The sequence below is a fragment of the Solanum tuberosum genome, unplaced genomic scaffold (assembly GCF_000226075.1).
Source record: "Solanum tuberosum cultivar DM 1-3 516 R44 unplaced genomic scaffold, SolTub_3.0 scf00217, whole genome shotgun sequence".
Taxonomy (NCBI): Eukaryota; Viridiplantae; Streptophyta; class Magnoliopsida; order Solanales; family Solanaceae; genus Solanum; species Solanum tuberosum.
The window spans coordinates 1,062,346-1,079,561 of record NW_006239142.1 but is presented as its reverse complement, the minus strand read 5'-3'; the positions used below and the strand labels follow the sequence as shown (position 1 = coordinate 1,079,561).

Here is a 17,216-nt window from a genome sequence, read left to right as displayed (position 1 = left end):
TTTCCTACTTTTATTTTTTGTTGTCTCAAACTCTTGATTATTCTACAATATAAAAGTGTTTGCTTTTGAACAAGATCTAACTTATGAACTCATGTGCATGGTTTATTTGGTTTGTCACCTTGTTTCTAAGTGATTTTAAATGATTTTTTTTGTGTCAAATCTTAACGGTTAAATCGATAACCGAACCGATAACTATCAAAAACCGATAAACCAATAACCGATAAGTCAATATCTTAATAGTTCTATAATGGTTTAGCATCTCTACAACCAGGGCTGACTCAACAAGATTTGGAGCCTAAAGCCAAATCTTAAAGAGGGGCCCTAATATTTTTTTTAAAAAAAAATTTATAAAAAAAAAAGAGATAAGGGTCTAAAAAATACCCTAACTTTGGTCTAATTTGTTGTTGCGATACTAAACTTTCATGAGAACATATTACCTCTCTAGACTATTTAATACCGTATTTTAAACGTATATATTTTCCCACGTGGACATAAAAAATAATGCAAAATTATAAATAGTAATGTCGTCCACGTGGGCACATATATACCTTTAAAATACACGATTAAATAGTTCAGGGGGGTAAAAAAATACACTATTAAATAGTCTAGGGAGGTAATAGGTCCTCATGAAAGTTTAGTATCGCAACAGCAAATTCGACTAAAGTTGAGGTATTTTTCAGACCCTTATCCCTAAAAAAAATCATCATATATACTTTATTTAAAATCTACTTTTCTAGCCTTTTTAGATGCAAAGTTATTAATTATTATTTTATAATCGATATGTTTTAATAATTCCTTTTCAATTGATAATATAGTTAATCCATCAATATCTCTTGAGACATTGTTGATCTAGATAAGACTTTATCAATTTTCGTTTCGAAAAACTTCTTTCGGCTGAGGCACCGTGAATTGTTAACATTATTCTATAAGCAATACTTTTTTATTCAGAATTTTTTATTTTTTGTTAAAAAAATCTATCAAGGGCTCCTTTTTGGGATTTATTTAATTCTTCAAGTTTTCTCTTTATCTCTTTTTTTGTCAAATCGAAATCATATTTTCTAGTTGACATATTTAAATTGAATAATTTTAGAACAATTAAAACGACGACACACTTATTATTATATATCTTGTCGAATTATAATGTAACTATCTTTTGCTTTCATTAGTAGAATTTATTTCATTGATTTTCTTGTGTATTTAATATTTTATATTTTTGACACTCCTTAATAAAATTCTGACTTATCACCGGTACACTTACCACTAATTTATAGGCGGGTGCAAGTGGCTCAAGAAGCTCAAAAGGTTCAAGAGGCTCCGCGTTTTTTTTTTGTTCGAAATACATAAAGTAAACTGTACTACATTTTTCCACGCGGTAATTCGTGTGGAAATTGCCAAAGGAAAAAAAAAAATGGCAAAAAGTTGTGGAGTTGGAATATAGACATCTTTCCATGAGCCCAAACGTAATTTGATAATTCCGCATTCATAATAGCAGTGTTTTAAAAAACCCTGTTGGGATTCGTCTCGGGACTCGTCCTAGGGTGGAACTTTAGCAAAACGCCTCGAGACTCAAGTGTAGGGCTTAGTTCCGTAAGACTTATGCCCTAGGCCCCCAACTGTACACCCTAAGCACGCCCAACACTCAAAACTCAAGGCTTGCCTAACAGATCTTACACAGTGTTAAAATATTTAGTTAAGATTGTTGACCCTCATAATTTTTGAATAATTGAATGATACATAATAATTTTTAATCTATGGAGAAAAAATTGAGAATAACTCAAATAACAAGTTTTAGTATCGCATCTTTCCTATTTGGTAACTATATTACGTAACATTTCTTTTATAAATAGGTCACGAAAAATTTTACTTTTTCAGTTATCATTGGTCTTCATGATTTTGTCATCAATCTCAAAATTATTATATTTTATTTAGCTATTTGAAAGTAATTTTATTTTTATTCATGATGGGTGATGTTTTTATTATAATGCTAGTAAGATTATTAATTATTTTCTTTTAAGGGGGTAAATCGTATAGTATGATAAAATAATATTTTTGAGAGATAATGATTCTTTTATTATTAGAAAGTTAAGATATTAGATTATTTATACTTGTATAATCATGTTAGAACTTTTATTTTCTAGTATTAGTTTATTTAATCACATTTGTAATTATTTCAAACTATTGATTTATTTTTATAATTTTGTGTTATTATATTATTATATTTTAATATAAATAAAAAATTTAAAGATCCATAGGGCTTATTCCCCACGTCTCGAAGCTTGTGCCTCACCCTATACTAGGGCTTGTTTGGATTGACTTTTGGCTTATAATGGCTTTTGGCTTTATTTTTGTTATTTTGGCTTTAAAATAAGTGCTTATAAGCATTTTTTAACTTTACCCGAACACTTCAAAACTGCTTAAAAGCTATTTTGACTTAAAAGCACCTAAAATAAGTCAATCCAAACGGGCACTAAGTAAAATGCCTCGCCTCACGCTTAAAACACTGCATAATAGCATTAACCACCTTGGTACACTGAGAACAAAGACATGTCACAACACCTCAGCCTCAGGGAAGAGACAAACACCATATCACCAAAAGATAACACACTTTCGGAAAATCCTTCATGAGTCAGCTTCTGGGTTAACCAGTAATCTCATAGTAGTCTGTCCTGACAATCTTAGTGAATGCATACCATAGCTCAAATCTGAATCAGTAGTTATCAAAATCCAATCGTCATCTTCATCTTCATACTTAATTGAAAATCTTTGAAGTGATATCTTAAACCTCTTTTCCACTTCCCCCTCCAGTTCTACCCTCGTTGATGAAAAGGGGAGTTGGAACTTAATGATATCACCTTTATATGTAACCTTTAAAGTCATCATCACAAGGTTTTCCTGTTGCAGCAGATCTTTTGTGACAAATGATGTGTGCCTTTTTCTTGGGAAAGAGCAGGCCCACATATGGTTCAGTAGCTTGAAAAGATACCCCTTGGCTAACATGGAAATTAACCTTTCTAGTCTTGTGATGTGGCCATCTAGTGATTTCATATTCTCTACATATTCGTTTCAGTGTTGCTCGACTAACTGCAATAAATGAAGTCCACAAAAGGGATTTCAGTGAACCTATGAATAAATCATTTCGGTTAAAGGCATAGGAGCATACATAATAACACAAAAGGAATTAAGAACCTCAAATGCGCTCAAGTTAGTGAACTTACCACGTAGATTTTTGGCAGCATCTTCAAGAGTCATGCCAAAATGCTGCTCCAGAATCTTGCAAGTAATCCCATGATCTTTTTCTATCCTTTGTATTGCGTTGTTCTTATGTGAATGGATATTGTCGTTGTTAGTCGTTGCATTTGCCGCAGAATTAATTTCAAAATTTGGTTGCTCAAAGTGTGAATCAAGTTGCGTCATTTCACTTGTATCTTCAATATGGTCATCATGTGCTACATCCACGTTACATGTTCCTCTGTTTGTCACAGCTTCCTCTATTGGATGAGGAAGTAACGGATGAACTTCCACTGTTTCTTCACAGTTGAGTGAGTCACGCTTGTGTGATAAACAGGAAGAAACCAGTAGTGCATTAGCACCATTATTCTCCCCGTCCTGTAAATTTGACTGTTGACAGAAAGAATCAATTTCTGTTGTTTCTCCTCCATCCTGAAGTGATTGAACAGTTGGCAGAGGTTGGCCAATTTCAAAGGAGTCAAGTTCATCACTCGGGGTAACTTTAACAACTTCAACGATCAACCTATGCCCTAGTTCATTTCCAGAAGCAACTATGAAACTGGGAAGTTGTTCTTTCATTGTGTATAAAAGCATGTTTAAGAAAGTCTTTGTATCTCTAACAACCATTTCATTGGGTGGCAGAAAGCACTCAACTACGCAAATAAAATTGTTGGCACATTTACTTTGCAAACAAATAGCAAAACTCTGAGTGAATCTAGCTTTTCGTGCACTAGGCACCAAAGGGTACTCTTTGATGCTTAATTGAGTAACATCTTTGCAAAAGCATGAACCTTGGGATGCAAATGCCCTCCCCACCAATGCCTCACCACTCGCAATAAAAACAGACCTCAGAAGCATATTCAAACTCATTATACATTGAACTCGAATGATCATTGATGGCAGCAGCATGATTCAAGACTTTCAAAGAGGCAGATGAAGAAAAAGGAATCCAAATTTGTGCAAAGGGAATCCAACTATGTCTTTCAAGGATCTCATATAACCCGCCCTCTATATTGTCAAGTCTATCATCATCCAGCGGCCATAAAAATAATAAGATAAGCTATGAAATTAGTGGGACTGATCTCTTTTTTTTAACTTATATTTATTTTGCCAAAATAAAAAGGGCAACAACACCCTACCTCTAAAAGTCCAAGAAGTATGTTTATTGGGTTAGGAAAGTACAACCCAACTGATTCGAAATTCAACCACTATGATGGAAAATTAAACAAGGATTATCGGCTTGTTCAAACGGAATATAAACAAAAGTGAATAACCAATGTGGTTGAGCATTCTAAAAATAAATTGAAACAAGAGATGAGCAAATACCTTAATAAGGTTAGGAAGACAAAGAGATGGTTGTGTAGATACAATCTCAAATACACCAAGGCACCGTTGATCAGGGAGTTTGAGCAGTGGAAATGCATAATAAGAATGTAATCCCAAGCGAATTGCAGTTTGAAGCAGTGGAAACTCTGCAGTGGAGTAGCTTTTGACGTTGGAGTTATATTCTGGCAACCATCTTCTGAAAACTCACACAGGGGGGGCAAGTAGAGCTTCCTTGTAGTAGTCAATGGGAATCAAAGTATCGAGACAGAGCCTCCTGTATGGAGAAAGCCTCTTATCAATTTCCTTATTGAAAACAAATAGTTGATCCGCAGTGGACAGGAAAGTCGATCCATTGATCTGGATAGGTGACCAGAATTGAACCAGAGAAATATGTGGAATCGACATTTTGGCCATAAGAGATTTGATCCTCAATTTCACCATTGCAGAGGTGGAAACAACAGAATCAGCAGCAGCTGGATCAAGAAGATAAGATTCAAAACAAAAAAACTGACAAGTGAAGCAAAAATAGTTTGATATTCACAACTGACTCACAGATTGTTTGCTGGTACTGCAACTCATCGTCGTGTTTTATGCTCCAAAATGCCCAGCCATTGGGCTTTAGTTGACACCAGTCCCGTTGACAAGGCATTACTGAACATACCTCTGAAACTTGCTGAACAAGATGCTCCATACAATACAACAGAATTCCACTACCATTTGCCCCTTTGTGCTCCTGCTTATTTTCCACACTTGCTTTTGTTTTTGACACAAAATTAGACCTGCTCATTTACACCCGCGTTTTTGTGGAAATACATTTTCCCACTTTCTAGCCACTGTGGGAATTGACAAAGCAAAAAGTTGTGGAGTTGGCACTACTTATTCTTAATTAAATTTAAATATAGTCATGTCATAACTAAATATTATTCAAATATCATTAAAATTTAGTCTCAAACTTTACACGTTGTTTCGATTGGGTCCCAAAAACCAGGGAAACGAGTGCGCCAAACGAGTTAAAATTCCACCAAGTTCACAAATATCAGTATGAACTAATTCTAATAAATTTATTTTTCTTTCAACTTGAAAATAAGAGCTTTTTGTGATTTTGACTTTACTACAAGCCTCACATTTTTCAAAATTATTTTTAATCACTGGGATTAATCCTACACTACTCATGATTCCAACATAACGATCATTAATGTGACACAAACGAGCGTGCCAAAAATTGGTAGAAGAAGGCATATAAACAGAACTAGAAACTTTATCCATTTCAACATTCAGTTTGAACATCCCATTACAAGCATACCCTTTTCCCACAAAAATACCCTTCTTCACAATTACATATTGATCAGATTCAATAATCTGTTTAAAGCCTGCTTTATTAAGAAGAAAACTAGACATCAATTTTTTTCACATGAAAGGAGTATAAAGTACATCTTTCAAAGTTAACACCCTTCCAGAGGTAAAACACAATTCTACTTCTTTCGTTCCAAGCACTTGAGTAGTGTGTGAATCACCAAGCATGATGGTTTTGGGCTCCTAAAAATGAGTATATTTTTTAAACTAATCTCTGTCATAACAGACATGACGGTTTACACCAGAATCAGCCCACCATCCATCAACACTCTCAACTATGTTTAGGTCTATAATAACCGCCACAAAAGGTTGTCCGATAACGTTTTCCTGAGGTGTAGGACCACGTTTCCAGAATCTGCAAAATCGAGCAATATGCCCACTCTTGCCACAAACAAAACATGGTCTCTTATCTTGAATTTGTTGGTTTTATCCATGGTTATTTTCACCACTATTTTTCCTGGGAGGTTACCATTATTTTTCTTGAATTTCTTCTTCTTAGACTTCAAAAAAGTATTTTTGTGAGATTCAGGAGTAGCATTATTTGAAGTAATTAAATTTACCTTCGTTGTGATGTTGCTTCTTCAGATTGTAAAAGTGCATCTTGGCCTCTTGTCTCCTCTTCCGTACGGATTTAAATTATCAACATCTCAAGAGAGGTCTCCTTTTGTTTGTGGCGTATAATTTTTTGAAATTCCTTCCAAGAAGGTGGAGGTTTATCTACAATGCCACAAACAATAAGTTTATCTCCAATTTTGACCTCCTTGGGCCTAAGCTCTTATAAAGCCTTGAGCTGGTCTACCACTGATTTGTTGTCCACCATTTAAGAAAAACGAAAAAATCTACTAGCCTCATATTTTTTTGCTCCAACCTCTTCGGTATCATACTTACTCTGCAATGTTTTCCAAATTTTCTTTGCACTAGAGTAAGTTCTATCATAATAATCATAAAAATTATCAGATAGACAATTAAGAATATAATACCGACATTTATAAAAATCACCATGATACTTTTCCACTTTCTCTAGATGAGAAATATTTTCATTATCATTCATAGAGGTGATGTCAACTTTATTAGGATTATTCTCCGTTAACACATAAGAAACATTGAGAAGACTTAAGTAGAAAAGCATTTTACCCTTCCATCTCTTGAAATGGTTATAATTGAGCCAAAATGGCTTGTTAAGGTATCCCATCTCAACATCCGTGGTTTTTTCAATTGTAGCCATTATGATATCTCCTTAAAATTGTTAGTGAAAATTACAATATTACAAGATTACAATTGAAAATAAAATGAAGAAATAAAATCTCTTCAGGCTGAGGCGCGGATATCTCGCTCTCTTTAAGGAGATTCAAATCCAGTGCAGCAATTGTTTTCACTGGTCCAGCAGTAGTCATTCTTGACTTGTCCCCTCCAAGGTACAACAACTTAATCACAAAGTACAACTCAACAAACTCTGTACAAGAGTTGAGTCCAAAGCTCCACAAAAAGAACACCTCCCATCAACTAATAAAAACTCTCTTTTTGACTAAGTTTATGCACTCTATATTTTCTTATGTTCCCAAAATAAAAGAAGAGCACCACTATTTATAATTGAAGAAATCTTCCTAGCAATGAACAAGAAGATAATGGGGTAGTAAATAGTGAAGATAAATGGCCTAGAGGTTACATATGTTACAAAGAATAATGAGTGAAATAATGTGAGGGCATCCAATGCCACTAACGTGCAAAATGAAGAGTTGTGACATTTTTAAATGGTTGTGACTTTTCTGATAAAGCACAATAAACACATGTTCACAGTTCATACTTCATACTAACCTTTTTTGGCCAATGATAAGATTCCCGGAGAATAGTGAAGATTCCGAGCATTTGAAGGGAAAGTTCACCTTCCATGCAATCCCAATGAACACAAAATGAGCTGATTGAGTTCATGAGAGACCCAGCATGTAGATATATCAATTTGTTCACTATTTGCCAAGTCGTGAATGATTCTGAAAATTTGCACAACAGTTCACGAGTATCTTTATCATAAATTCATAAAAAGAAAAAATTATGAAGCACAGATCTGCAGTACAACAAAAACAAATGGACTATCCACTGGATCATCTTCTACGCCTTGATGGACCACCAGATTTTTCTAAAGTTAAATAATACGTATCAAAACCAACATTTGTGAAAGACTCCATAGCTAACGTTGGTTGTCACTTGTCAACATCCACAATCTCAAAATTCAGATTATGTGCAGTGCTGTAAGTGATGAGAAAAATTCGAAGCCGTGGAGTCCGATTACATCTCATCCTGCAGTAGTGATCATACGGCAAATGGAAGAGACCATACTAGAATGACTCCCTTGCATCACTTTCACCCAATCTTGCAGTGCCTTCACTGATTCAAAGAGGGTGTTGAACTGCACATCGAGCATGCTAACAGGACAGAGAGGCATGGAGTAGAACAATAATGTAACAAATTAAGCTTTGTATTGATCATCAAAGGAACTAATTACAAATAGATTGTTCACGCAATCAAAGAGCAAATGGAAAATAGATAAGGGAGATTCCAGACTATTATTATGAAATAGCTAATGAAAAGAAAATAACATAACTCTTACACCTTGTTTGGATGGTTGTAACCAGCTGTATTGTATTGTAATGTTAGTTTAAATGCCCTCCCAACCAATGTCTTACCACTCTCAATAAAACAGACCCAGAAGTATATTCTAAGTCATGATACATTGAACTCAAATGTTTATTGATGGAGGCAGCAGCACAATACAAGACTTTTAAAGAGGCAGATTGAGAAAAAGGAATCCAAATTTGAGCAAAGAGTAAACTATGTCTTTCAAGGATCTCATATAACTCGTCTTGTATATCGTCAAGTCTATCATTAACCAGCGGCTATAAAAATGATAAGATAAGCTATGAAATTAGTAGGACTGATCTCTTTGTTTTACTTTCATTTATTTTGTTTAGTTTTGCCAAAATCAAAAAGGCAACAACTCTAAAATTCCAAGAAGTATGTTTATTGGGTTAGGAATGTACAACTCAACTAATTCTGGAGCAGCGTTTTTGTCACGACCCGAGCCTACACCCTGGACGTGGCCGACACTCGAGAACCATTGTTGGTCCCCAAGCGAACCATCATCATGGCTGACTACAAGCGGAAGACTAACTCAAGCATACATAAGCATCAAATTGGAAGAAATGTTTAAAAACAGCTTACTAAATCTCAAAACTTTGTTGAATATACCGAGTATGAATCATAAGTTAAAATAAAACATTTGAAAACTGAAAGACTCTACAAAACTGTTTATCTATGAAGCCTCTACTATATATATATGAGTTCGGGACAAGACCCACGACTACTCAAAATGTTACTAATACTAACAACTCATAAAACTGGAGTCCTCCGAAAGCAAGGAGATCTTACTCAAAAGTTGGCGAGAAGACGAAGTGATCTCAACGAACTCTTGTTGAGGATCCTAAGAACCTATATCAGCATCATTAAAAGATGCAGGTCGAATGACATTAGTACATTGAATGTACGAGTATGTAATATAGCTGAATAACAAGCAACTGAATGAAAGGACTGCAATAGATATAGATATATACTCAACTGAATGCAAATAAATAAAGGGGTGAAATCATTAAAACTTTACAAAAATACCTACTCATCTATGAACTTAGCATATTAAGTGATATAATAAAAATACGCTTTTAACTCTATCTGGGAGATTCTCTAACCGACAACCATCACTATGAGCTACGTGATGATACAACGTCTCACCCACGCTGCCAGAACTGTCTTATAGCTTGTCGGGGTATAGAACACCTCAACTAAGTGGATCCGTTAAGCTCTGCCCAAAGGCACTAAGGATTCATCTAAAAAGTATGATTTTTTACCCATGTTGGCATATATGGTTTATGAGGATTTTGAGTTGTCTGAACTCATCCTCATATCGGTGCTCAATACTACTCCCAATAATATACTCATGCTCAAATGTATAAAACACTCTTTCTCTGTTTTGAGATAATTACTCAAAATAACCACTTAAAAAAGGTAATGCTCTGAAATAGATTCTCAAAATAGAGTTCATGCTGAAATATAGACATGAACGAATCAACTCAAGGATCTCAATAACAATATAGAAAACTCAATACTCAGAACTCAACGATACTTCTCATCTCAAGAATACTCAATTCATAGGTTCATGTTGAAATATAGACATGAACGAATCTACTCAAGAATATTAATGCATAACATATAGCAATTCAATAATTAGGAATATAATTTCAAAAAGAATCAGGAACTCAAGAACTCAAAATCAACTCTAGAAACTTAGATTACTCTTTTACTAATTTGAAAGTAGATGTAGGGCGTGAGGAGGAACTAGTCCAACACTATAATAGCCTTTCATACCTGGAAAGAACAAAGTCCTTAGCGAAATCGATGAATATCGAAGAACGATAGAAAATCCTAGTTTTTCTCCTCTTGAATCCTTGCTTTAAGTCTTTGAAGTGTGAACGTAAAATAATGTTTTAACATTGTTTAGACCTTACTTAGGTGAAAAAAAGTCGTGGGTTGGGCTTAGAAAGGGTGAGAAAAGACAAAACTACCCTTCTTAAAACTGGCGAAAAAACTTTCTATGGGTCATGGTTTTACCCATGAACTGTAGATCTCATCCGTGGATTTTATATTGAGTTTTTAAGGCTCAAAAGTCCATTTACGGGTCCAAACGACGGCTCGTAGGTCCACCTACGACCTGTCGGTTGGGTATGCAGGATTTGGGTCCCAAAAGTTGACCCTCAATATTTTGCCGACGACCTGCAGGACGGGTCGTCGTTCAACCTACGGCTCGTCGCTTGGGATCATCGTTCACAGACTCAAAAAACTCTCTAGTTTGACAGACTTTGGTAAAATGGTCATAACTTTTTACTCTGAACACGAAATGAGGCAAACTTGGTGGCGTTGGAAAGAGGACTCAAAGACCTTTAATTTGGTAGGTCATAGGCCACCTAATTCATTATGTGCTGAGAGATATGATCGTTTGAAGTTAACTAAAGTAGAATCTTATGTCAAAACTTAATCAGAAATGAAGATTTCAACTCAACTTTGTGCTAGGAGTTTCTAGTGACCTTAATTGATATCCAATATCATTCCCACACTAAAGAATTTACCTTTACGCATATAGTCAATTTAAGAATCACCCGATACGACCTTACATGTAAATGAAGAATAGTTCGAGTCTTGATTTATAAATTTTTGGGGTGTTACAATTTTGACATCCGCAAAAACCACAAGAAACTAACTTACGCCTAAAAAGGCTAAAACAAGCTCGGAACCTCCCAAAAATCAACCAAGACATCACCTAGGCCTAAAATCACCCCCGAAACCAACAGAACTCTCAGAATTTCGATCTGAGCATCCGAACCCCGAATATTGACCAAAGTCAACCCAAAGGCTAAAATTCCACAATTTCACAACTTAGGACCTCAAATCCTCAAAAAGACTCGGAATCAGAAACCAACAACTCTAGCAAGTCAGATTTCACATTTTGGGACTGATGGAATCGATGGAATTCCATTCCGACATTCGAAACTCCAAAAGACACCGAAAACCACTTTCTTAACAACTTAGCCTTTCAAACTCAAAACTTACCAAATTCTCAACTTTTCAAACTCATTCATAAAAGACTCGGGATCAATATTGAGAGGGCAAAATGATAATTTCACGGAACTTTCCAAAAATGACCGACCGGGTCATTATAATGATAAGGGAGAGGTTTGGGGAAGAAATATGTGATCATGTGAATACTAATTTGTGTATTGGTCTATCTTCTAATGAAAGGGACAAACCATGGTGGATGCCCAACAGTAAAGGAAACTTCACTGTTGGAAGTGCTTGGGAAATGTTGAGAAAAAGGAAGGACAACCAGCAGGATATGATGATCATTTGGGAAAAAGGAATTCCTTTAAGAGTTTCTTTTCTTCTATGGAGAATGTAGTTTAAAAGAATACCCCATTGGAGAGGTATTAATTAGGTGCAGAATTGTTGACTCTGTTACCTGTGTTTGTTGTAACAGAAACTTTTGATCATTTGTTTGTAGCATGCCCAGATGCCAATTTTCTATGGAGAACTCTATCAAGATCTGCAGGGATACAGGGACCTTATATACAGCTGAAACAAACACTTGAAAAATGGTGGGGGTGCTGATTGTAATGTTAAACTGAGACCTCTTTTTAATGCAGTTCCAATATTTATCATATGGCAGATTTGGAAAAGAAGAGATGTTCTCAGAAATGGTGAAAAATTATCCAGGTTTACTATGATTAGAGAAGTCAACAGGAATGTCCATTTATTTGTTGTAAATAGATATCCTTGCGAAAGGGCAATGCAAAGTCAAAATCCAACAATTGTGAAAACTCCATAGGCCATAGCTCCCGGTTGGTTGTCAACATCCTCAATCTCAAAATTCAGATTATGTGCGGTGGTCTAAGTGATGACAACCGAAGCACTAGACCGAATGTCGGAAAACATTTTTTTTGGTATTGTTTCTCCAGAAAGTTGCCAATCAAGAGGTGATTTCACGACATCAGCCAACTCGGTGTTACTATCATTGTAATCTGACTCTCACACAGAGGTGATAGTTGTAGGCTTGTAGCACCTGAAATATCTGGAGTATCCAAAGCCGTGGAGTCCGATTGCATCTCATCCTGCAGTAGTGATCATACGGCAAATGGAAGAGACCATACTAGAATGACTCCCTTGCATCACCTTCACCCAATCTTGCAGTGCGTTCACTGATTCAAAGAGGGTGTTGAACTGCGCATCGAGCATGCTAAAAGGACAGACAGGCATGGAGTAGGAACAATAATGTAACAAATTAAGCTTTGTATTGATCATCAAAGGAACTAATTACAAATAGATTGTTCATGCAATCAAAGAGCAAATGGAAAATAGATAAGGGAGATTCTAGACTGTTATTATAAAAATAGCTAATCAAAAGAAAATAACATAACTCTTACACCTTGTTTGGATGGTTGTTACCCGTTGTATTGTATTATACTGCTAGTTTAAATACAATGTGTGTTTTGATTGTTACTTAAATATTATTGTATCATATCGTTAGGTAACAACAAAAAGTCTCATTTTGTGTAATAACCGATTTGATATGATTGCGTCGTTACCTTGATATTTTCTTCTCATTTTATCTTTACTTATTATTTAATAATCATATTTTATCCTTTTACCTCTACCTTTTTATAGTAGCTCTACCATATATCCTACTTTTCTTGTAGTTTTATCATTCAAAGTGTTGGTGTGAGACATTATGTAACGACGAAATGAATACAATCTATCCAAAGGTTGTATTTATTAAAATAATATAGTACGATATGAAACAATATGTAACAATCATCCAATTAAAGTGTGCATAAGCCTCAATGTATTATTTTCCTCTTCTATATATAGGCATCTTTTAGGACTTCAAGCGTAATTTAACAATCCTCCATTCATAACAGCATTAATCACCTTGGTTCACTGAGCACAAAGGCATATCACAACACAGCAGGGAAGAGACAAACACCATGTCACCAAAAGATAACATTTCTGCAATGAAGATGAACCATAACAAAACTTACAGAAAATCCTTCATGTGTCAGCTTCAGGGGTAACCAGTAATCTCATAGTAGTCCTTCCAAACAATCTAAGTGAATTCATCCTATCCCTCAAATCTGAATCAGTAGTTATCAAAATCCAATCGTCACCTTCATCTTGATACTTGATTGAAAACCTTTCAAGTGATATCTTAAGCCTCTTTTCCACTTCCCCCTCCAATTCTACCCTCGTTGATGAAAGGGAGAGTTGAAACTTTATGATATCACCTCTATATGTAACCTTTACCGTCATCACACTATCACAAGGTTTTCCTGTTGCAGGAGATATTTTGTGACCCAAATAATTTGTGCCTTTTTCTTGGGAAAGAGCAGGACATTGTTGATCGACCACATATGGTTCAGCACCTTGAAAAGATATGCCTTGGCTAACATGGACATTAACCTTTCTAGTCTTGTAATTTGGCCATCTAGTGATTTCATATTCTTTACATATTCGTTTCAGTGTTGCTCGACTAACTGCAATAAAAGAAGTACACAAAAGGGATTTCAGTGAACCTATGCATAAATCATTTCGGTTAAAGGCATATGAGCGTACATATATATAATAACACAAAAGAACTACAAACCTCAACTGCGCTAAAGTTAGTGAACTTACCATGTAGATTTTTAGCAGCATCTTGAAGAGTCATGCCAAAATGCTGCTCCAGAATCTTGCGAGTTATCCCATAATCTTTTTCTATCCTTTGTATTGTGTTTTTCTTATGCGAATGGATTTTATTGTTGTTAGTCGTTGCATTTCCTGCAGAATTAATTTCTATATTTGGTTGCTCAAAGTGTGAATCAAGTTGCATTATTTCAGGTGTATCCTCAATGTGGTCATCATGTGCTACATCCAAGTTAACTTTTCCTCTGTTTGTCACAGCTTCCTCTATTGGATGAGGAAGTAACAGATCAACTTCCATTGTCCTTTCACAGTTGAGTGAGTCACGCTTGTCTGATGAACAAGAAGGAACCAGTAGTGCAGCAGCAGCAACAACATTATTTGACTGTTGGCAGAAAGAATCAATTTCAGTTGTTTCTCCTACATCCTGAAGAAATTGAACACTCAGCAGACGCTGGCCAATTTCTGTTGTTCCTCCTCCATCCTGAAGTGATTGAACACTCAGTAGAGATTGGCCAATTTCAAAGGAGTCAAATTCATCACTCGGGGAAACTTTAACAACTTCAACGAGCATCCTCTGCCCTAGTTCTTTTCCAGGAGCAACTATGAAACCTGGAAGTCGTTCTTTCGTTGTGGATAAAAGCATATTTATGTAAGTCCTTGTATCTCTAGCAGACATTTTGTTGGGTGGCAGAAAGTACTCAACTACGTAAACGCTATTGTTGGTGCATTTACTTTGCAAACAAATTGCAAGACTCTGAGTGAATCTAACTTTTCGTGCACTAGGCACCAAAGGGTACTCTTTGATGCTTAATAGAACAACATCTTTGCAAAAGCATGAACCTTGGGATGCAAATGCCCTCCCGACCAATGCCGTACCGCTCTCAATAAAACAGTCCTCAGAAACATGTTCAAACTCATGATACATTGAACTCGAACGCTCATAGATGGAGGCAGCAGCACGATACAAGACTTTTAAAGAGACAAATGGAGAATAAGGAATCCAAATTTGTGCAAAGGGTAAACTGTCTCTTTCAAGGATCTCATATAACCCGTTCTTTATTTCATCAAGTCTATCATCAACAGGCGGCTATAAAAATGATAAGCTATGGAATTAGTGGGACAGATATAGTAGTCAGTAGAGCAATGGAAATAAAAATGAGAACAGTCTCTAATCCCTTTTATTTATTTTGTTTGGTTTCACCAAAATCAAAAAGGCAACATCATACCTCTAAAAGTCCAAAAAGCATGTCCCTTGAATTGCAAACGCTATACAACTGAAATGAACAGATTTTCGACCCCTATGATGGAAAATTAAACAAAAGATTACAGACTTGTTCAAACAGTAAAAACGGAATATAAACAAAAGTGAATAACCAATGTGGTTGAGCATTATAAAAATAAAATAAAAGAATTGATGAGCAAATACCGTAATAAGATGGGAAAGATGGAGAGATGGTTGTGTAGATACAATCTCAAGTACACCACGGTACTGCTGGTCATAGTTGTTGACCACTGGAACTGCATAATAAGAATGAATTCCCAAGCGAATTGCAGTTTCGAGCAGTGGAAATTCTGCAGAGGAATAGCTTTGGACGTCGGGGTTATATTCTGGCAAGCATCTTGTGTAAACTCGTTCAATTGGACCAAATAGACTTTCGGTGTAGTCGTCAATTGGAATCAAAGTATCTAGACAGAGCTTCCTGTATGAAGAGAGCCTCTTATCGAGTTCGTTATAGAAAGCAAATGTTTGATCCGCAGTGGACAGGAAAGTAGATCCATTGACCTTGATGGGTGCCCAGAATTGAACCAGACAAATATTTGGAGTCGACATTTTCTCCATAACAGATTGGATCCTCCATTTCACAGTTGGAAACATGGAAACAACAGAAGCAGCAGCTGTATGAAGAAGATAAGATTCGAAAGATTTACTAGTGCTAAGCAAAAATTGGAAAATAAGTTTGATATTCACAAGAGACTCACACATGATAGGGTAAATGGTTCGCTGGTAACCCAATTCATCTTTGTATTTTCTGCTTGAAAATGCCCAGGCGTTGGACTCCAGTTGACACCAGTCCAGTTGACAAGGCATTTGGGAACATACATCTGAAGGAGAGTGCTCCATTTCCATAGAATAGAATGGAATTTTCAGTGCCTTTTGCCCCTCTGCTCTGCTCTGCTATTTTATATAGAACGCGACTTGCTTTAGTTTTTGTCTACACCAGTAGACGAAACTAATAATATTAGTTTATCGATTAAATAATACATCTACAAAATAATAATATTTCATGGTCCGGCCTATATTAATTTAGCGAGGTTTTATTGTATTTGTTCAATACTTAGTATGTCCAACAATAGTTGTCCATTATTGACTTGACACACCCTTAAGAAACAATAAATAATAGGGGTAATTTTACTATATTATCCTTCACTTTATTAAATTTAATTTTTTGAAAAATATGTTACATGATAAATAATATTTAATAGCAAGAGTAAAATAGACACAAAAGGTAAATTATCTCTTAATTTTTTAAATTGAACAAATATTATTAGATAACTATTTTTAGTATAACGAACAACTATTATCGGAGACGGAGAGTATGAAATCATCCATAATTCTCCGTTCTTGTGACAGTAATTAAATAGTATTGAAATACCATTACATTTAGACCCGGGTGCAAATGGATCAAGAAGCTCAAGAGGTTCAACAAGCTCCACATTGTACCCAACGTGGAAATTGTCAAAAGAAAAAAGGTAAGGCAAAAATTCGTGGACTTGGTACTATTTGTTTTTTTTTTATTATTGAATTTACGGAAAAGAGTAAAAAATGTTGTGAAATGAATAAAAATCTACTTTGTTTATAATGTGATTTTAAAATGTTTTTGTAGTCAATTTTTTTATTTTAAAATGTCCTTAATATTATTTAACATGTATTAATTATTTGTTTTGTTGTAAATTATATATATTTAAAATTAATACTGGTGAATGTCTAATTTATCATGCAAACTAATACACCGTTGTTTGTATCAAAAGCTCTC

At 35.3% G+C, this 17,216-nt stretch overlaps 1 protein-coding gene across 4 annotated transcripts; it reads right to left on the bottom strand.

Moving 5' to 3' along the window:
- Positions 1 to 4,444: 4,444 nt before the first annotated feature.
- Positions 4,445 to 16,375, bottom strand: LOC102605443 (protein NLP7-like). Of its 4 annotated transcripts, XR_001474552.1 has the most exons (8): positions 16,162 to 16,375; positions 15,608 to 16,077; positions 15,408 to 15,479; positions 14,173 to 15,268; positions 13,542 to 14,033; positions 7,723 to 8,327; positions 5,107 to 5,387; positions 4,445 to 5,027 (listed from the first exon to the last, which is right to left on the bottom strand). XR_001474552.1 is itself a non-coding variant. In XM_015312815.1 (6 exons), the coding sequence occupies exons 1-5, from the start codon at positions 16,307 to 16,309 to the stop codon at positions 13,552 to 13,554; spliced, it is 2,268 nt and encodes a 755-aa protein (XP_015168301.1). In that variant the 5' UTR covers positions 16,310 to 16,375; the 3' UTR covers positions 11,220 to 12,739; positions 13,542 to 13,551. The 4 variants fall into 4 exon arrangements, 3 of the variants coding, with proteins under 3 accessions (XP_015168301.1, XP_015168302.1, XP_015168300.1); XM_015312815.1 differs by lacking the exons at positions 4,445 to 5,027; positions 5,107 to 5,387; positions 7,723 to 8,327 and adding an exon at positions 11,220 to 12,739; XM_015312816.1 differs by lacking the exons at positions 4,445 to 5,027; positions 5,107 to 5,387; positions 7,723 to 8,327 and adding an exon at positions 11,220 to 12,701.
- Positions 16,376 to 17,216: the final 841 nt, after the last annotated feature.